The 22,143-nt window shown below is 44.9% G+C and overlaps 1 protein-coding gene across 2 annotated transcripts; it reads right to left on the reverse strand.

Moving 5' to 3' along the window:
* Nucleotides 1-283: 283 nt before the first annotated feature.
* Nucleotides 284-16,491, reverse strand: sema6d (semaphorin 6D). Of its 2 annotated transcripts, XM_073465269.1 has the most exons (19): nucleotides 16,364-16,487; nucleotides 15,741-15,852; nucleotides 14,178-14,238; nucleotides 13,916-13,978; nucleotides 13,690-13,791; nucleotides 12,953-13,043; nucleotides 12,596-12,715; nucleotides 12,175-12,263; nucleotides 11,168-11,385; nucleotides 10,944-11,075; nucleotides 10,266-10,421; nucleotides 8,756-8,929; nucleotides 8,256-8,396; nucleotides 7,946-8,023; nucleotides 7,004-7,062; nucleotides 6,344-6,400; nucleotides 5,649-5,831; nucleotides 4,323-4,564; nucleotides 284-4,224 (listed from the first exon to the last, which is right to left on the reverse strand). In XM_073465269.1, exons 1-19 carry the CDS (start codon nucleotides 16,485-16,487, stop codon nucleotides 3,103-3,105), a joined length of 3,324 nt encoding a protein of 1,107 aa, XP_073321370.1. In that variant the 3' UTR covers nucleotides 284-3,102. The 2 variants fall into 2 exon arrangements, with proteins under 2 accessions (XP_073321370.1, XP_073321369.1); XM_073465268.1 differs by lacking the exons at nucleotides 5,649-5,831; nucleotides 6,344-6,400 and having other exon boundaries at nucleotides 16,364-16,491.
* Nucleotides 16,492-22,143: the final 5,652 nt, after the last annotated feature.

Here is a 22,143-nt window from a genome sequence, read left to right on the forward strand (position 1 = left end):
ATAGTCTGAAGCTCTTAATCATTCTGCCGACTCTTAAAGTCTGTCATAGTCAGCTCACAGAGCTCTGCATGGACACATAAATTACCCCCATCCAAGTCATCCAGTAAGTACCAAATACATCTCATGGCTCTTAGGCTGGATTTACAAGACACTAAGCATCTGATTTAACTGTTTTCAGCTCCCCATCGTGCTCTCTTGCACCGCAAACACATGACATAATGATCTGATTTATAAAACCCACCCAGGCTGAATGTCACAACTTAAACCCCCCCAAAGACTACTCTTTCTGTGCAGTAATGTTTTATTTCAACTATACATGCCGTGTTAAAAAAATCAACAAAAAATATCATGAAACAAAGACCATCATTATTATTTACACATTCACAGTACAACTTTACAACATTATCTACACGCTCAAATACTCTGGAGATCATATATACACAGCTGGCCTTGCATCGCCATGTTGCACAGTATTTTAAATCAAAATGACATGACAAAATCCGGTTCATCTGCACATACACCGAGCTCAGACTGAAATATAAAGGCTTCAATTTAGATTGCAACAGAAAGACCCCGTTCATATTGCAATGTACAAGGCAGTTGAGCAGTGTATGTTGAGTGTATGTCTGTGATGTCGTCAGTGTGCATGTGTGGAGTAGAAAAGAGAGCCCAAACACTGGTTAGATGACAGGCAGAAAGTCTTTACATACAATCATCACTTGTAAACAAAATGCGGCTTTGGGCTGAACAGGCAACTGACACTCGGATAGGATTGCAGATGTCACCCAAATAATGAATCCAGTCGTCCCTACTGGCCAATAGAAACGATTCCTGCCACTGCAATCCTGGGGAATTTGAGATTCTGCGTGACCGCCGCCCATGCCAACAGACGGCTTTCACATGAACACTGTGTTAATACATTGGCTGTGGGCAGGATGCGCTGCGTTGAGCCGACTGCTCCACAGTACAAGGTCTAACCACCCTACATCCCACTGTCAAGAAAATACATTCACTGCATGGCACCTCCACGTGGTGGATTAACACCGTTCCTTTCAACACCGGCAGTAAAGGAGAAATCGATTTATACCCCAAATTATATGTTTTCTGACTGTCCTTTTGTACAACCAGCATTCACAAGTGGAATGCTTGTCAAAAAAATTCTTTTCCACATCAATTCAGTTTGGATTAGGTAGTGATTTTCCAACACATCCTGCTGTTTTTCAAATTGCTTGTATAAAAAATGATTTATTCACTATATGACAATAACATACAGAGGACCAATTGACTTTGCCAATATTATATACTGTAGTAGTTTTGTGAATAAGGCACACAATGCACAGATTCAGGTTCACTTGCCTAAAAATATTTATAATCCTTATTTATAATATTTAAGTATATACAGGATCTTGTCATTCCCAGCATGACTCATTTGGACACATTGGTAAAATGTTGTGTTGATTGTACACTGGCCACTCGCAGGGAAGCTGCACAGGGAACACGGGCTGCAGAACCAGCACGGCAGATGATGACAGAGGTGTTACATCCATGTATTGTTCTAGGGTCAGTTTTAATATACCTTTTTTTAATAGGATTAATGTAGGAGGAAAGTTGTAGTGTTCATCTGTTAGGGGACACACAGGTTTAACAGAACAGAAGTGCCCTAAAATGTTGAATTCGTACACGTGGGCTAAACCATTGGTGTTGCTTTAGGTTCATATGGTAAATTCTTTTAAATAACACAGTAAAACATGATAAAGGCAAATTATTTTGTTCAAAATTCACTTACAGAATGAGATGAGAAATGTTTTTTTTCTTAATACCGTTGCTACATAAAGAAAGAAGTCTCTTGAACCACCTATAAATTCTTACAAAGGGGCAGTGGAGGTTAGGAGAGGTTTCAGTCTTGGAGAGAATAGTTTTTTCACGTCTATTTTACCAGTGCGTTTGGTTGCTGAAAACTGTAATTCTTGGCTTCTGTCTGCAGTATAACACACACACACACACACACACACACACACACACACACACACACACACACACACACACACACACACACACACACAAGCAGATGTGCACACCCATATGAAGGGCTATCCAAGTCGGGTAGAGAAAGAAATCAAAGACAAACACCTATGTCTAAAACCAATAGCAGCAAATGTACTATGTAAAATTTCCCAGTGAGTTACAGAGACCCTGTCCCAGTATGCACCCAGCATGACCAGTCTAACCTAATGACCAGAAACACTACAGTGATACACAAAATGTGTTTTTGGATCTGTTCAGATGGGTCCAAACAAGAGCAGAGAAGAGACAATATTAAAATGAAAGACAGTGACTCAGGTCTGAGACAGGTCTTAAGGTGCATCCTCTGGCATGTGGCACCACTCTTGATAACCAAATGTGAAAGCCACATTGAGCACAGCCTTTACACAAACCTGCTTTCCAGTCAACCAACACACACACTCACACTCACACAATCATCCGCACTCTTTTTCTTTGTTCGCCTGCTGTTTGATTCAGCTGTTTGCGCTCATATGTATTTTAAGCAACACGCACACTATGATTTTTGAGTATCCTCTCCTCTGCCCCCAGCCACCTTACTAACAAAGGCATGGCCTACCTCTCTTCTTTGTTCAGTTCACATTAGTGGGAAGACAGTGCTCAAGGGCAGTGACAAATGAGACCCATTCTTCAAGTATTCCACTGTTTTTAACCTGGTACCACATGCACCGACGCCGTGGCGGCCCCAGCTAGTGTCCTAAACCTCGTACCTAACATGGGAACGGGTGACACCCAAGCCCAGATATAAGGGGAGCAGCAGATTCACCACTGTCCACTTTTCATATCCTGCGGTTACCGTGACAAGGGAGCGAGATGGAGACATAAGGGAGCGAAAAAGCTCCAAGGAGTATCTTTGGCCACATGTGTGATTTTCCCTTTTTAGTGTGAGTGAATGTGCATATCATTTAAAGGGGGAACACACCTCAAGTCGATACACAAACACACAATAGGCCCTACCCCATCCATAGCCCGCCCCCCAAGCCCTCAGGGCTCAAAGCTTTACAGTCGAGGCCAAGAGCTCACTCTTGTGTCCATGCTCCTTCAATAACTGTACTTATTGACCACTCGCATCTGTGGAGTCTGTGGTGAAAACCCGTTGGGTTTAGGGGGCACATCTGGCTTTAGCGATGGGGTCCGTTTAAGCCCTGTGCGAGGGAGTGAGCCATGCGCACTGTAGCTGCTCTGTCGGGATACAGAGGATGGGTGGGCTGAGTGCATTCCTGCCCCCATCACTCCGCCATGGGAGTCAAGTCTGGAGGGGGGTGTTGGAGGCATGTAACCCCCTCTGTTCATACTGTGTTGGCGAGACACAGACACCCCCATGGTTACCCCATTTGGTGAGGTGGATAAGGACTGCCTGTGAGAGGCACTCCGGTGGAGTTGATACCCCCCTCTTTGCCTCTCCAGGGTACCCCCCATGCTCAGGCTGCCCGTTGGTGTGGTGGGAGTGCTGGGCATGGGCACATCAACCCTCTTGGTGGGGCTGTGCCTGGGCAAGGAGGAGGAGGGAGAATAGAGGGAAGCCTCACGGCTGGGCACCCTGGGGGGCAATTCAGTTAGTTCCTCCATGGGCTCCAGTGTGAGGTGTTGCCTTGGGCGGGGCCCTTGTCCCTCTTGAAGAATGGCCTTGGGGTTGGCCACAGAGTCATTGAGGTGTTTTAAAAGGTCATTTAGGGTATTTCTGGCATCCACAGACCGCTTTTGTTCTTTCCTACTTCCCTTAGAATCTGGATTCTTCAGCTTCTTTTCTGATGAATGTGGCAGTGTATCATCTCCATCGTCAAAGCTGTGGTGGTCATGTGTGGCGTTGGGCAGGACAACTGCACTAGGGATGTGCGAGTGTCCCAGGGCGAGGTGAGGTTGGTGGGAGTTGGAGTTTGGAGGAGCAGTGAGAAACTGAGGACTCTTGGCTGACGAGTTGGACTCCTTACGGGGCCCACTGGCCTTCCCTTGAGCCCTCTCCCACTGGTTTTTGATGGGCTGCAGGCCTTTCTGCTGAAGCACAGGGGTGGACTCTGGTGTAGGCAGGGCAGCCAGCTCAGGGGGCTGACAGCCGTCCCTCAGGATCATGGTCTTGGTGTCACCGTTGGGTGTGCTCAGGTCTTTGCCGTTGCTCAGCAGATTAGTGTACAGCTTGGGAGAATCGATGTTGGTTTGGTACTCCTAAGGATAAGAAAACAAATCAAGAGAGTTGGATTAGGCATTGTTTCGCATCTACTTCAATCGCTACTGTAGTACTGGAGCTGTTTTTATGGCCTTACCTTTACAGGGCTGTCAAAGAGGCCGTTGAGCTTGACAAAGCTCCCAGTGGAATCAGAGCAGGATGGTGCAGACTCAGCATCCTTGTGTACATGTCTTGGCTTACGAAGGAATGAATCTCGGTAGCAGAAAACAATCAGACCAGCCAAGAGGGCACCCATGAGGAAAGCAGCAAACACGCAGGTGATGAGGATGTTCATGTGGACCATCTGGTTGGTTTCACCTGCTTGGTTATCCCACACACCTACAAAACATTGATGCACTGGTTAACCCCCTGGTGAAAAGAGTCAAAGTGCTCAGTGAAGCATCCCACCCCATTCGACTGCAGAAATGTGCATGTTTGTGTGTGGACACATTCATGCATGAGTTTCTGCTTCTACAACCCCCCCCCCCCCCCCCCCCCCCCAATACAAGGTAGGCAGTCAACCACAACCAATTACATAAATATTGTCACATTTCTATTCATCTAAACCCAGATGGAGAAGAGAGATGGTGAAAATTGGCAGAAGCTGTTAGGTACCCACATCCATTTCACCATCTATAAATAGCAGAGCTATGTTAGTTCAGAAGGGAAGACTGAAAGTGTTGCCTTGATCCACGTTCCATGAGAGGCTTTTTGTCATGCGTTTAGCCGGTACCAGAGGGTTAGGAGTGCACTGTTATCTGAGGTCAGGAGCCAAATCAATGTTCCGCTCAAGAGATCAGGGAGTTGTTCGAAGGATAGAGAAGCAGTGCTTGCCTTCCAGGTGTTGGGGTAGCGACTGCTCTACTGGAGGTTTGTTAGTAACCACAGACATTGAAAGAGTTAGTCATCAACCGTGCAGCCACAACAATGATGTGGCAGAGCAGGCCCAGTCAATGATCTACCAGCCAGGGTAAACTATTACTAGAGAGCTTGAGTTAAAAAAAATCTATACTGGCAGAGAGAGAAGATAAATCCAAACAAAAGTTTTTAAAGAAACTATATGAGAAAAAGGAGTGTAAGGTTTAATGATAAGAAGACTGAATAAATTATTGAAAAGAAAGAAATAAGAAAGAACAGAAGAAAATTACAAGTTAAAGAAAAGATAACAATGGGAACATTAAAATATAATATGTATAGTAACTTAAATTATGTATGAAAGTGTTTATATGAAAAAGAAAGAGACTAAATGAAAATCTGCGAGGTTATTTACTGAAAACCCTAAAAAGCTGCCGTTGTGTGCACGTGTGTGTTTGCATATGTGAGTCTATGTGTGGATTCCCATTTGTGTGGCTCAGTGAGAGTTGTTGGCAGCTCTCAGATCAAGCTCAATGCAGCATGCTGGCTGCCTCCCTGCGGGCCTTACCCTCTTGGCCCCCTGGGATAGAGTCTAAAGAATGGGAGGTGGCTGGGTCATCCTGCAGCACAAAGCCTGAGCCGTAGAGCTCTGGACCAGGCCCAGAGCTGGGGCTCTGAGTGGGTATGAGTACTGGGGGGTGTATGGGTCCACTGGGGTGGACAGTGACTGGCGTTGATGAAAACTCCATGTCTGTGGTGACAAACAAATTGTTAACAAACTGTGCAGACGTGGGTAAAGCATACTGTTATCATCCCGGTTAGTACGCTTGGGCAATGGGTAATTTTTAAGGTTAGTGACTGAAAGAATAGTGAATAAACCACAGTTAAGTTTTAACAAAATGTGTTTTTCACATTCACAGACCAATCAAAGTACCTTTTTTCAGACAATTTGGAACAGGAAAAAGAGACTGAGGTTCAAAGAGGAGTTGGTACACAACAGTAAGGATGCCAAGGGATGGTGGGTGGGTGGGCATGCAAGAAGGGCGGAGGGATTGAACGGGAATCGATGAGTGAAAAGGAGGAAGTGAGTCTGTGCTGAGATAGAGCACCGATGTCGCCTGGTGAATCTGTTGTTTGTGACGATGGAAAATGAAGCAGGTGACATTCAGGTAAGAAAAGATGAATGGTTGCAGTGGTGGAAAGACAGGGTTGGAGATGCTGAACTCAAGGAAAGAAACCATTTGAGTAAAAGATCAAACTAACCAGAGGTAGGGTCGCCAAATGATTTGTAATCTGGCGCTGATGTAGTGCCCAAAAACGCTAAAAGAATTAAAAGAACAAGAAATCAGCATATGGGAATTCAGGAGTAAAAACTAAAAACTAAAATCCCTAAGAGACACTAAGAGTGCAGTTTATTTGGTTTAACGATAAAGATATAAAGCACTCGCTAGCAGTGTCCTCCTCTCACTGGAGTCTCTGAAAGCCCTCTGGTTCTGATCAATACTGAGGTTCAGCCCGGGTCATGTTCAGTCGGTACAAATGAAGGGACAGAAGCTTTAACAGAAGCTTTAAAGTAAAATCAGTGAAGGCACTTTTTCTGCCATCAGATATCTGAAGACCTCTACCGTTTGCACCAGCTGAGCATGACCCTTAATTGTACATGTCCATGTTTGTGCCTCACAGGCGGTGTAAGTTACAGGTGGCCATGTACTGTATGCAGATGTGTGTGTTAATACTGCACATAGACTTATGTAGGGGCAAGTTACTGGAGTGGTTACTGGTGTGAGTGTGCAGGCTCATGGTGTGTGTGGAGATGAGTTTGTGTTTCATTTGCGTACGTTGATGTGTGTGTCAGTGTATGTGTATCTGTGTGTTTGTATATGTCTCAGGATTGATGGCATGGTATGGAGATGAGATTCTTACCTTGACAGTCTCCCAGGTGGGCTGTGTTTCCTGACTCAATGTCCTGCTCATACCCAGTCCTAAAAAAGAGCAAAGAAGAGATGGAAACAGATTAATCAAAGAGTCATCTCGAGAACTTGCGCTTAATATTTAGAGATGTACCGATACCTGAACTTTGTTTAATGGCGTACAAATTTGACACCAGTGGACAGCCATATGCTACTAAGTTACACAAGTCGCTTGCTGTTAATAACTGTTGGCTACTAAAATCTGTCCGTTGCATACAGGTATACGGGATGCTGCTGGGAAGTAGCAGGGTCCTGTTTCTAATAAATGAATTATGTGGTACTGGATCGGTGCATCGATAATGATTCCAGCATTTCAGACGATGTTCAGACTGCAGGCAAATCAGATTTGCTTCTCAAATGAGATCTGAGAGACGGAGTGTCCGCACCGTGATTTGTAAGTGATCAGATTGGATTTTTGTGTCTAGACATCATCAACATATCTTGCTGGGCTGCTGTGGTATGGATGTTGAAGCTCTGTGTTGTCTTCTATACCATTCAGCTTGTAGCAGCATGGATTCTGCTCATTCTGCCATACTTGAAAATCCAATGTGAGTGATCAGAGGGTCAGAACTGAGACACAGCTGTAGAAATCCTATTTGAATTGCAATTCAGAACACCTCTAAAGCATTTTAGGTGTTTGTTTTTTTTGCTATCCACCAAAAAATGGATTTGGTCTAGCAGTCCATGCATTTCTTTAGTTGCATACAGGTGTACGGGGCACTGCTGGGAAGTAGCAGGGTCCTGTTTCCAACAAAATAATGATGTCGTATTGGATTAGTACTTAGACTTGTTTATTCGCTGACATCGACTCCAGCATTTTAGGCAGTATCAGAGGCATTCGCGATACTGATATTGGAACATCTCTATTTATGTTGCTGCTGAGGCTTGAACTTACAAAAGACCAGGCTGTATCCTTTCACAGGCTCCATGAGGCCTCCACCCACAGTATGGATCCCTTGATGCGATGCAGGACCTGGTTGCCACACAAACACAGGAACACACGTACACATCAGACCACTGGGTTAAATGATTCTGGGAAAGAGCACTATAATCATTTGTGACTGATTGAACATTAACTTAAGGTGAGGCTGTTACAGTTTCTTTTATGACATTTACTGAAAAACAAAACAATAAAGTCACAAACCTATGACCGGCCGTACAAAGGACATTTTAACCCCCGCAATGCCCACGAGCGCTTCACTTACTTGTGGCAGGAAGAATGCCTTTCGCAGCGACTCAGGGGAATACGGATGACACAGCTTGAAAAGGCGACATACAGGCTGTGTGCGTCTTTGTCCACGTGCAGCGAGAGGACACGCTTGTCATCCTCATGGTTAGACAGGCACCTGGGAAAGGGAAGCGAGAAACCTGATCAGAGGTTTATCAGATAAGTCTGTCTACTGTTTCAGTCTCGGTAGATTTAATCACTTGTTAGGTGGAGAAGTCACATAAAGCCTTTTCTCCCAATTTAACAGGATTTTAACCTCTGACACGTGGCGGCGCGTGTGTTCGCATTCACAAATTAAGCACATAATAAAAATGAAATGACACACATGCATGAGAAAACAGACAAGACAAACATTGCCGTCTGTGCCAGGAAGTTTCACTTCAAGAGTTGCTGACTCCTCCGCCAGAAGACAGAACGGGAAGAGAAAAGGAGAACAGAAGCAGACAGACAGAGGGTGAAAAGTGCATGTGTCCCTACTTTGCCTTGTTGAAGACATCTATTTCCTCCAGAAGCAGGCTGTCATTCAGGGACACAGAGGAGGTCTTAGCCAAAACCTTGAGGACAACCCCTGACTCAGCCCCGATGAACACCACTGTGTGGTTCTTGTGAGGTCCGGCTTCATTGTCCACAGCCAGCGCTGTCAGTCTGTACCTTCACACACAGCAGAGGAGCATATGTTACACACAGCAGGGGTTCTCCCATTCAAAAGGTCATTCTGAATACATAAATCACTTCAGCTCTTGAGTAACTAAAGGTCAGACTTTTTTTTAACTGGGTGTTAATCTCTTGTGCTTTTGCAGTACTGAGTCAGTTTACTTGCTATCTGTTGTAGAAAACCACACCTGAACTGGGGTGCAAGAGTTAAAATAACAAAACAAAACACAGACACCATATGAGACAGTTAAAAAAACCCAACCAAGAAAAGGTCTGACAATCTCCCAATACTGACCGATATTGGCCTATTATAGATTTATTGGATTTGTTGTATATGCAGTCCAATATGCACTGCTATGATACTTAAAAAAAAAAAAAAGAAAAAAAAAAAAGAGAGATCATAATGCAGAAAAGGTTTGGGCTCATTTATAATTATTGATTTTCAAATTAAGTTTACTGTTTCAGTGCACTGAATTTCATTGTAGGCAATAAAAGTTTATTGTTAAACTGTAAAATGTCACAAGTGCTTGATCATTACATTTGAGGGATCAAAAAAAAACAAAACGTGCATATATGCGTGGATACTGTCGGCCTTTTATCAGCATCAGGCCCAAAAATCGAATATCGGCACTACTGTCAAGTGAGTTTAAAATATGCCTTTTTTGAGGAGCCCATAGTAAAGTGTGTGCACCATCTTTAAAATCTGACCTGATGACGTCAAGCATTTTCAAGTGGCATTTTTAAAGCTTTCTAGTGCCTTACAGCTGCGGTAAATTCCATATTTAGACAGTACATATACTCAAAATGGTTATTCCACTTCATCGTATTTAATCAGATGTGTTTGGGCTATAAGCAACCAAATATATTGTTTGGGCATTGCACTCTACAGCAGGATGAGATATCAAAGTAAAGCAAACAGTTTCAAAATGTGTCACTTGTCTGTAAGTAGACTTTGCATCCTATAAACTGGCTAAGACAATATAAATCTATTTACTCTGAAAGTGATGAAGTTAAAGGTTTAGTAGTTTCAAGCACTTTTTAATCCTTGAAAATACCACATCAGAATTTAAGCATTTTCAAGGATTTCCAGCACCCGTATGAACCCTGCAAATGCTTTGTCAGACTATTTAGTCTGGTTCATTTATTTCTTGATCATATCATAATATTATCTAATTTGTTCTGTGAGCGCTGCTTGTGTTCGGACTGCATTAAATGCTGATGCGATGAGAAAAGTTTGGCATATTTGGTAAAAAAAAAAAAAAATATGATTTTGTTCTAAAAACTATTACTAGTATTTAAAACAAACTGAAGTATTTCATTAGTCTGCATTTACCTGACTCGAGTCTTGGTGAACCACGGCTCATCCCCGATAGAAGGCACAGCTGTGTCCATGAGGGGGTGCGACTTGATGAACTGCAGGGTATCGTCCGGGAACTCGATGGAGCTCTTTAAGGACGCAGCTGGACCATGACCTGCACAGCACCCGGGTCTGGAATGGAGGGCGCACATGCACAGAGGGCAAAAGGTCAAAGATCAGCCCATACGATCACACACCAGGGAGTCATAATAACGTGTATTGAAATGGATGAAGGGTGCAACGAGAGGGTGGGGGGTGAGGAGCAGGTGCTTATTAGGATCACAAAAAGGCCTCAGCTGGAAACATAAAATATACATATGCACGGTTATTCTCCATCAATGATTCACTGGGGTAATGAGGTGCTGCATGGACTTTGTGTTTTAGACACAAGGGCCGGGCTGCAAATATACGTGCCGACTGTAAACAGGTTAAATATGCAACGCATCTAATTATGCCAAATTAATTATTTAATCACCAGCAGATGGTGAATGTGTGTGCTGGGTCAAAGCTAATAACTAGTGAGAAAGATTTGATTTCATTGGGTTTAACCTGGACAAAGAAGGGTTAAGAAAAGGGGAAAAAACTGACAGGTGGCAAACAGCTGCTGAATCAAGCGCCACCTGCTCAGAGAAAAGCCCAGTTTGAAATCCTCACCGAGGTTTGGGCAGCTTCTCCTCTGGATACGGAGTCCACACGGAGTCAGGAGTCTTCTGCTCTTTGAAGCGGCCCCAGAATACTTTCTCGATGTCAGCCATGGAGAACGCACACACTGCTGACCCTGGGATACTGTCGAGAAAGAAATACATTAATCTCACGTCCGTGTTTGACGTCTGTCCTCTGCATCAGAAATCCAACAACAACCAGCAGGCATGGCTCACCTGTTCATCTGCGTGGTGAACACACCCACCACCGAGGGAACCCCGTTGATGTTGATGATGTCAGTGATGGACTGAAGCACATCAAAGTAGAAGAAAGACTCCCCCGGCACAGAGCAATTAAGCCTCGCCTTCACGAAAGACGTCCAGTGCTTCTCCAGCACCCGCTGTGACCCGCCGACGTCATTCTTACAGATCCGGGCCACACGAGAATACACAACCTGCAGAGATCCGAAGTTTAATAGAGGACAGAGGCGGGAGGAAGAGGGAGGCAGCTGAGTGAACGTCACTAAAAACACTTCAACGTGCTGAATAATGCATCTCCATCCTGTAGCAACTCGCCACGGAAGACCTCACAAACAAACACTCTCATCTTTTCACTTTCACCCTGACTGGAGCAAACATTAAAAAAAGGAACGTATGCAGTGCAGTGTGATTATGTTTGATTGCATGTATTACAAAGGCTTAGCGTAAAAATGAAGTGTGTGAAGCAGTCGGCTTTGACAGTTTTAATTATTTACCAGTGCAAACCTCCATCAGAGGCCAGGTGTCACCCAAGCATTAGTAGGGTTGAAATATTTATTGGCTGGTGGCTGATGGAGGATGCTGGCCTCCTGCGGCTCGGCCAGACCAGCTCAGGATGAGATGAGGCATGGTCAAAGCTGAAGTTGGCCCCAAACATAGAACATCCTAATGCCCTCTGCATGTGTGTGTGTGTCATGGGGAGAAGCCGACACAGAGCTCGCAATCTCCGGAAGAGACAAATCCTCTCACTGTGTAATGGTTTTACATTAGTGGAACATTCCCAGCAAACACTGGCTGTTAAAATTTCTCGTGTGTTCTAATGTGATGTACTGTTATCGCCTGAATGGGCCCCATTACCACAGGGGCCATTTGTGGCAGAAAACGCATGCACCGAGGGAGGTGTAAGCCTTTTTAGGACAAAGGCTTGCATACTGTAGCCGCGTGGAATATGTAATGCGTTATAAACGGCAGGTGCACTGTCTTACCTTGCCCAGATTGCTGTGCTCCACTGCAATCTCTCGGTAGAAAAAGTACACATAATTCCCGTACTCTGCTGCATGCAGGAAATGAGGTTCTGAGGGAGAGACAGAGGCAGAGAGTTGAAGTGTATTTCTGCACCGTCACCACCACTGTGCATGTTGAATATTTCAGGGATTTGTACAGGGCTGTATATGACTGGGGGTGACCTAGATTGCCTGGGAGAGAACAGGCCATATCCCCACGGAGCTTGGCAAGGCAGGAGAGCTCTCTATCACTCTGAAAACAGCTCTGACAGTCACGTACATACATGCACCATGCACAGGCATCATGGGCGTTTAGCTAGCTGGCAGGTGGACAGGTGTATCCACGGGAACGCAAGGGGAGAGAGAGATAAAGATTGGGAGTGATGAAGAGGTGTTTGTGTACCTTTCAGCCATTTGGAGTCATATTTGATGGTCCTCAAGGCCGATCCATCACCCATACTGCGATAGATGACCGCATCACTGGCCTGGAAGTCGGCTACAGTTGCAGAATACAGCTTCCCTTCTAAAAAACACAAAACAACAAGGAGTACAGTCACCAAAAACTAGGATACACTGCTCTTCACTGCTTTGTTGTTTCTCTTGGTTGATAAGGCTTAATTGGCTGACTTGTTATCGCTGCAGGCACAGTTTTACCGAGGCAAAGACTCAGAGGTGATAATGAGAGCATAAGTAGGAACACATTAGTTCGTCTTAAGCAAGAGTAACTACAAGCGTGGGCGGATGTGCGTTTGACCCTTACCAGCAAAGAGGGCAACGTTGGTTTGCTTGGAGTCAAACGGGCATCGTGCCAATCCATTGATCTCCTCGCCATCAAACTCGAGGTTATCCAGCTGAGGGGAATACAGAAATCACCCACACATTAGAGGGGTTTTGTCATGGGACACAGAGGAAACAAACACACACAGAAGCAGTAGCACACACGTGAATCAGTCCAGTCAAATTTATTTAAAGAGACATTAAAATGAGGGGCGTGTTACCCAAATCACTTTAAGAGCATTTACACGAGAAACACATTCTCCCACTCCCAGCTTGATCCGTGGCCTTAAGCTTCAAACTATGACACTTTAACTACCCCTCTAGCTTTAGTTTTGCACACGAAGGGCTCCGCAGTCAAGCTAGCAATAATTAATATGCATTGTCCGGTTGGACTTAAAATAAAGCCTGCTGACAAACACTTATTAACCAGTGTTTCCTACACAAATAATTTACTTGCACAGTCCGCCCAGGTATATTAACGGCCGCCCATTTGAGCATTTTATACTTTTATTAATTTTTTTATCTGTCTGAGAAGAAAGACGCCATCCGTGATCAATTAACTAATGGACAATCAGCCCTCACCCTTCCCCTCCCGTAAACTGACAATCACACATGCTTTGCAGAGGAAGAGACGCTCTCTGGTATTACATGTCGATCTGTAAATGCACTGATTGTGGTGCAACCTCTGACTAATAGCAGATCCTGGCACTGGCTACTGACCCTGTAGTATCTGCACATGGGGTTGAAGCCGTTGGTACCACAGATGAACACCAGGTCGTCGTTTCTGGGAACCAGCACTTTGATAAAGTTGTGGCACTCGTCCTGAAAACAGACACAAAACATGGAAGAGCGTTTTTAGAGGCAGCCAGCTTCTCTGCTCACAGTTTAAGTCTCTGGTGGAATATATAGGATAGAAGGTGCGAGATGAAAGCTGTTTAATACGTACTCTGTGTTTTCCCTTGACGGCGCACATCTCTCTGTCAGCTTGGCCTGATCGCCATGTAAGCTTCTGTAAAATCCAACATGGAGCATTAGACACATGCACACACTGGCACGTGCAGGCACGCACGCACACACAAACACAGTCCTCCCTCTTTCACTTGCTCATTTTACAACCTGTCCAGTTTGTGATGAATGGCTCTGTGTTTTCTATGGAGCCCTTTTTAGTGTCTGCAGATTGAGAGAGCAGCTTGTGGGGAGAATCTTACCCGGTAAGGAATGATCTCATTCCTGTAGGATTCTCTCAGACTGACGAGGTACACCTGATCTCTGCGGACACACAACAACAGAACTCACAGCTCAGTGACACAGCACAGCAGGGAATACGCTTTGATAAAAATATAGGGCTCAACATTTTCCATTTTTCCTGTTTCAAAATAAAAATCTGGGGCTTTGTCAGGGTTTATTTTTAATGTTAGTAAAAAAACTCATTCAGGTCTTCTTTTAAAAAAAGGCACTACCTAGTTCTGGAGAAGAAATTCTAACTCAGAATTTTTATATTTACAATATTAATGAGGTAATAATACAAATTGAGACATGTTTATTTTTTCCATAACTGAATAAACGAACTGTTCTCAGAGGAAAATAAGGTCCCCAGAACACTGTTTGAAGCTAGAAAGGTGGCAGGGTCCGCCACATATAAACAATCCATCATACATATTATCCAACATATCCATCAATGAAGATCTTTCTCTACCGATTAAAATTTCTTCCCCAAAACTACAAAGTGCCCCTTTAAAAATACAATTTTCAACTTATCCACTGTGTGGTTCAGCCATTTATTGATTTGTACATTCTCAGAGGGACAGTTCATTTGCTCTGAACTATGGTTTCAGCTTCTTCTTGCAGCAGGAAACAAACAACGTTTTGGTTTGTGGTAAAATGAAGTGAAATGGGTTGCTGATGACAGTCAAAAACATCGAATTGTGAATATATTTTTAGAGATATTGCAATTGCGATATGACTTGTGATTAGTGAGAATGATCATTTTTGTGTCACAATTTTCATTTTCACTGAAAAAATATGTTTTTTACATCTAGGGAACAATATTTCCTTTTTTAAAAACCTTCGTTATTTTCTGTGAAAAACCTGCAAAAACTGAAGATGATGAGACTAGAATATAGTTAATTCAAATCTCATATAAACCTTCTGTCTGAGTAACGTACAGGGAGTAAATGCATATTTAATTCTTCTTTTATGCAACTGAAAACCTGACTATTCTCTGCTGTACCACTTTATATGACAGCCCCTTATTGTTTTGATTATATGCTGGTTATTTAAAATGTAATAAAACCAGCGAGGATCATATTTTACTAGCCCACAGAGATCAACATTTTGCTCCACTTTCAGCAAAAAACATGTGAATACCCCAAACTGACGACAGGAGGATCCACTTGCCAGCAGTGATACATGTGCTGCTGATTACAGGGGCTCCAGAGGTGGGAGTTTTATACTGTAGATGTCAGAGTGATTTCCTGCTACAATATTAGTGCTGCCGCTCAGATTAATCCCGGCAGTCATAAATACCAAAAAGACATGTAAAGATGCCAAGAAACCCCTGACGGAGCGTCACAGCCGCATGATAGACGCCTCTCCCGGATCAATACCGACCATATACATCAGATGCAGGCTTGGAAAGCCACAGATCCAATAACACTAAGAGCTTTTTTTCCCCGCTCAGACCACTGTTTACCTGCCAAGGAGTGACTGAGTATGTTGGTGTGGGGGATGTGTGAAAGAGAAGAGAGATAGTGTTTGTGTGTTGAGTTTACCTGCCAGCGATGAACAGAGTGTCCTGTATCTTGGTCATCAGCTGAAAGTCAAGGCGGTGCTGTGACTCGTTGCCAGAGGGCCTGCCTCTGAACACAGGGTACCGCCGTGCAACTGTGAAGACATCACGCATGCAGGCTATTAATGGGAATCTGCAGCACGGATAAGGCACGCTCACCTCCCGCTAGATTTAACTCCACTGCTCTGATTAGAAATAAATATGCTGTGTGTGCTTCCAACAAATCCTCCTGCAATTAAAGTAATGGTACAGTACAAATATATTCTGCATAATTACATCTGTTTGTCATTGTGTTGTGTTTGTGCTTTAGATAATGGCTGCCTACTTCAGCACATCTCTGTTCTCCCAGAGATGAGAATGAAAGCCACTTAATGCTACAGCTGATTGATTTTATTACCATGGATATGGCATGCTAGTGTTTGAACTGCTGACACGACCAGAAAAAGCCACCCGCCGGTTTCCGTCTTCATTTCACATGTGACCGGAGTGAGTAAAAAGTGTGCATTAAGGATAGTTGTTGACTTTTTTAAGTGACGTTGCAGTAATTTTAATCTATCTCCACCCTCCCCCCGTCTCTGCTGACTTCATGTGCGTGTGTGTACTCACAGTGCGCGTCAACGACATCGAGGGGTACGGTGTCCTCTGGGAAGCTGACTGCGAGGAGAGTGCGTGAGGCTGTCAGCAGCAGCAGCAGCAGCTCACTGAGCAGAAGCGCAGCTCTCTGGCCCATGGCTGCTCACAGACGACACTTCCTGTTTCACTCTGGTGGAGATGTTACCTGGAAACACACACAGAAGGCATGCGTTTGGTGCTTGACATGCAACGTGTAGTCTTATAAGAGTCGATTCCTCACCCAAAATCCGCTCAGTATTTCCTCTCTACGTTAGTAAAATACAAACATAAGGCACACATGATGCCCTCTCTGCTTTATTGATGACTGAGCTCTCAGTGGCAGTGCTTGGCGTTTCCCCTCTGCCTCTCCCTGCATCTGCTGTCTACAGGAAGGTCAGCCAACTGGCTGGTGGGGTGTCTCGGTGTGTGTTGGATGCAGCGGAAGTCCACTCTGTTAGAAGCGTGGCGGGCCTGCTGTCTATGTACATCTGTGCTCTGATTGGTTTGTCCTGGGCTGGGGCTCAACGCTAATCAGCACATTGCAACTCCATCACCATCAGTACTGTAGCCTCTGCTCTGACCTTAGCTGACTTCTATTAGCGCTCTGTTGGCTGTTATTGCTCCGGCCCTTCCTTGGAGTTGGCAGGCTTTATTGCAGTGCAGTGATTCACTCATCTTTGTGTTATCAGGGTCCAGTCAGGTACAGTTGTTTTGACATAGTAGTTATTCTGTGTACAGTAGTTTCTGCGGCGTCTGTAGACATGATACAGCAGCAACTACTTTGGTAATAATTTATTGTGGGAGTGGCAGGGGTTTAGTGTGTATGTTAGTGCGTGGAGGAGTGCTTTAGAGACAGACTGTGTCGGTGCATATTAATGATCGGTGTACATTCAAATATTTATAAGGCAAACAAATTATTCATGCAGGCAAAGCCTGAACGGATATAAACAATTTACCGGGAGACGTCACACAGGCAGAGGGATGGATTAGCTGGGAGCACAGTGGGATTCACACACACGCGCAGACACACACACATACATAATCACTCTTTCAAGCGGGGTAATGCAAAGACTGACGCACGTGCGCACACACGCACGGTATTGACTCATTTTTCAATTAGCCCCGAAGCACACCTGCTCCAGTGCTGTCTGTGAGCCCCGCCTGCCAGGCCATTAGTGCTCTGATTGATCCACACAGGAAGCGTAGCAGATCAGCAGCCAGCAGAGGCAATCTATAGACTTCACCACATCAGTGTAGCCATGTGAGCGGAAGTTTGTAACTCACAGTCTGGTCAAATTGTGCTTTTTAATTCTTTCGAAACACAACATGAGCTATTATACATGTGGTTGTCAAATAAATGAACTATAACACAAGTTTTCATCAAGTAGAAAACAAGAAGGCGTGAGGTTCTGACAGAGCTGATATACATCAGCATGTCAGCCTTCAATCAGTGTATGTGACCTAACATACACATTGATTGCTTTGAAGCTTACATGTTGACATAAAGCGTGCGCTGTGTTTTCCAGGCTCTAATAATCCAGTTACTGTACGATGATGTGTCACCCAAAAAGAATGGAAGTGGTAGAGAAGGCATGGCGGCGTGTTTTAGTCATCAACGGTGTGTAATCATGGCTATTCAGCACTCTGTGGGATACTGAGGCCTTTTAAAGAGCAATGTCATTGTGACATGAGTAATGGCAGGTCTCGACACGACAACACTTCATCTCCATTAGTCCACTTAAGAGTTAAATTACGGGTGCCATGTTTTGACAAAATGGAAAGATTATGTGGAGTCCAAAAGGTTGTTTTCTCTTCCCATAAGCACAAACATCAATGATGCTGGTGCAGTCACTATATTCTAATCTCCACACAAATTAATCTCTGGACACAAACGAGCAGGGATCCATGCCCGCAGGCTTCCAGATCTATACAAAGGAACAACTGTCAGCAACTTAATCCAAATGAGAAGTGATGATGCTGCTCAGCAAAGGGAGACAGCCGTGTTCCTTAAAAGCATCGCATCTATTTTTTTACTACCTGCTTCAGACGTTCGTCGCACCGGGAGAGGTGAGGTATTAAAACCCCGGCAATAAATCGCTGAGTTTCTTGGAGGGAGTCTGGGACAGGAATAGATACCAAACGCACAACAATAGAGAAAAAAACAGGAGCTATGAAAGGTAAATAAACCGAGCTCCACGTTTCAATTCTATAGTGCTATCATACAGGCTGCAGGCTGTGCTTCTAGCCCCAACTTGGCCCTGTTCACAGGTAAATCAGTCCCCTGCTTGTCAGAATTTAAAGTCTTGCTCTGTATCGTCTCTACGTACGCACACACACTTACACACTTTTCTCCTGCTGTTCTCACTCACTAAACAATCCCGGACAAAAACACTCCAACCAGAGGCACAAGCTCGGCTCCGATCTCCCATGTTCCCTTGCATGGTAATAGCCGTGCTGCGGAGGCGAAGGCTTTCCTCAGAAACGCTAATGTAAAACAGAAACATAAGACATCCAGAGGTCAGCGATCTAAAATTACTTCTCAATCTCTTGTGAGCCCGGCATGTTTTCTATTGACTATGTCTTTGCATTCTCTGGTTCCTGCCCTCTAGTGTGTGTGTGTGTGTGTGTGTGTGTGTGTATATATGTGTGTGCATGCACATATAGGCCTCAACAAGCCTAGAGACGCTGGGCTTGTCACGCAACTCAGTGCCATTCAGCCTGGCCTCACTCTACCTCTGTTATTACAGGCTTTTCAATGTCCTACAACCACGCACTTTCCCTGCTGATGTTGTTGGCTCAGGCCCATGGTGTTAAACACGGGGAGGGGAGAGAGGGGGAGGGGGTCCGCCGGATTGCTACTTCTACTGATGGTGGGTGTAGGGGTCTGTAGCTAGGTTCTGGTAGTTACAGCTGAAGATTTAGTGCTCCAAGCCTAAAATGACAGATTAACACATATTTCTCCTTTTAGCCGTGCTTTTAGTGGCATATGCCAGCCATAACCTCCTCCCCCGCCACACTGGATGGATGTGTTTGTGCAGGGGAGTCCTACTGGGAGGAATTGGGGGGCTAATAAAAGGACAGCAAACAACAGCGGTGCGTGAGGTTTTCTGAAAGTTGTGTGTGGATGTGATGGGTGGATGTAATCCCAGCAGAACAATGGCTGCTGCTGCTTGAGGCGACTCGACTTGTCATCGGGCACCATGCTGAGCTGTAAACCAAACAGCACAGGAAATCAGATAGCCCAGGAGTTCAGTTTCAGGCATTTCACTCCGCACACTCGGTGTATGTGTGTCTAAAAGTGCTTGCGCGTGAGCTCTGTTTTGTCCAGAAACTGGATGCATCCTATAACATGGTTGTCTCAACTCTCAGCTGCGGCTCTGAGAAATCTAATCAAGATGCAGCCACACAGGGAGGCGAGTCAGCCAGATGATTAGGGCAGCCACACAGGCCCAGAAATGATTACTACTCCTTTTCCCACTTCAGCAATAACCCCTACCCCCTAATCGCGTGCTATTTACCCAAAGATCTCTTCAGAGGGACTTGGTTGGACTTGTTGCTTCAGAGATTTGGCAGAAGGAGAGGGCTGTGCCACCCTAAACCCGGCTCACCTCCCTTTCTTCTCTACCTTTGCAGAGAGGAGGAGTGAAACAGGAGAAAGGCTGTTCTCAGCAGTAGTTCTACTATTGTGGAGCACAAAGGGGCTGAGCTGCAGGTGTGACCGAGAAACAAAAGGGGCTTTGGGCAAGTCAACACAATAGAGCCCCACCCCCGGTCAGTGGACCTATACGTTCAGGAGAGCTGTTCTGGGGGCTTCTAAAAGGGGGTTCAGAGGGAACAAAGCAAACTGTATAAACATCTTGACTCCAAATGCTTCACAAAGGGTCCAACTTTTATAACTCAACCAATTTAGTGCGGAGCAGTCCGATTTCCGAGCAACAGTTTAGGGCGACCATAAGGCTGTGCGGTTTAATGGCGGTTGTTCCGGGGTTACGGCCGGCTGTAGTGGAGGTTAACGGTGATCGTTCTGGTCGATGATTTCTGACCCCGCGACCAGTGAGGCGGAGTGAGGCACATCAGCCAGCTGTGCTGTCAAATGAACCCACGGCTGGTTCTGGTGTTTGGCCCGGCCGGAGTGTGGTGCTCCTGTCAATATCAAGTTTGTGGAAACTGAGCTGGGGTCGTCCTGACTCACACGCTTCAGATTGTCAGGGAGATGTTCACATCTGGTTTGTGTTTTGAGACAAATTTGCTCTGTCTTTGTTTCTTTAAAGGGGCTGCACTGGTTCCAGAATAGCAACAATGAAAATCTGACCCCGGACAAACTAAAATAAATGAGTACACACTTCTGTCCTTTTTAAATCTCACTTTAGCACCCAGGTTAGTCTTTAGTGACAACTTTAAACCCTTCGATTGCTTATTTCTCGCTTGATCTTCTTAAATAATGTGACACAGCAGAACAACTCCTAAGACTGCTCGCTCACAAAGAACCATTCTGATCATCCCTCTGTCCATTATATCACTGAGTCCCTCTCCCGTCATCCGCTGTCCATTTTGTCAAGTTTTGCGTACCAATCCACTCAGCAGCCCGGGCTCTAATGCTGGCATTGTGCGGACCGGGGCGTAAAGGCATTCAAGTTATACCCGTGGTAAATCTTTTCAGACCCCTTTAGTCCACATGTGGGACTCATACAAAAGACAACAAAGACGCGGGGGACAGCGGTGGAGTGACAACAGTGATGGGGCTGCGTGCAGAACTGCCTCAGCAGCGCCTGAATGCCACACGGGGCTGGGCTCCCTCTCTCTCCCCCCCTCTCTCTGTCGCTGCCTCCAAAAAGGTTACGAGCGCTCTTCTCCAATTTATTATCCAATACGAGATAATTAAATTGAGAATACATTAAATCGATTAAAGGCTTTGGAGGGCGAGCATCAACAATCTTCAAGTCAAACTGCCCGTCCTACTCCTCTTTTATTGTTTAATACTGTATTTGGCAGCATGGTCCGTCCAATCATGTGCACCTTGTCTTTTATTCCAAGCTGATTTATATGACACGCGAGAAAACACTTAAATCTCTCCCTTAAGCCATTTAACACAACTCCTAACAGTGCGCAATGGAAAATATAAGATACCCTGACTGAACCTGATGCAAAATAAGGACACTTCTCTGCGTGAAAGGTCTGTTAAAGACGAACAGAAGCTGGCGTGGCTCTGTCATGATCTATGCGTAGGGATCCGTTTTAAAAAATGTGTACATTTCACTTTGAAATCTTGATTCGCTTGATTCTGTTCACAAAGTAGCTCTCCTGATAGAAGAGAAGCCACTAGAGTTGTGTCCTCTATTAAATCCAAGGTCCATCTTAATGAAACAAGGAAGGATTTATCCTAAAAATAAAGAACAATACACTTTCTCAGCAATTAAACACCACCGTGGACACCTACCTTGAGTATCCGAATTCACTCATGAATGGGGCAATCCGACTGAATATAATATTCCTTCGGTAATCCATTTAAGAGAAAACACCCAGCATGTGATATTCCTGTTATTCTGAGCTCCATCCGGACCCCACTTTTCTCTTTTTCATCCAGTTGCGCACAGATTTCAGCTCCGCTCGTCACATACGAGCATTTCTGCCTGCTCTGTCTCCGTCCCCGGGCCCCTGAGCTCTGATGACTGATCTTCAAAGCTCTGCCACGACCACACAGCCCCCTCCCTCCTACAGCACACACACCAGCCCCCTTTTCCACTACTATTAACTTTAGAAACCAGAGGGAAAAG

Source organism: Pagrus major, chromosome 4 (assembly GCF_040436345.1).
Source record: "Pagrus major chromosome 4, Pma_NU_1.0".
NCBI classification, from domain to species: Eukaryota; Metazoa; Chordata; class Actinopteri; order Spariformes; family Sparidae; genus Pagrus; species Pagrus major.

Excerpts from the sequence above, each read along its gene's own strand:
- sema6d (XM_073465269.1), bottom strand. The coding sequence starts at position 16,487 with ATGGGCCAGAGAGCTGCGCTTCTGCTCAGTGAGCTGCTGCTGCTGCTG. Across the intron at positions 12,264-12,595 it reads TGACTCCAAATGGCTGAAAG|AACCTCATTTCCTGCATGCA; the intron begins GTACACAAACAC and ends TCTCTCCCTCAG. Across the intron at positions 4,225-4,322 it reads TCTTTGACAGCCCTGTAAAG|GAGTACCAAACCAACATCGA; the intron begins GTAAGGCCATAA and ends TCTTATCCTTAG.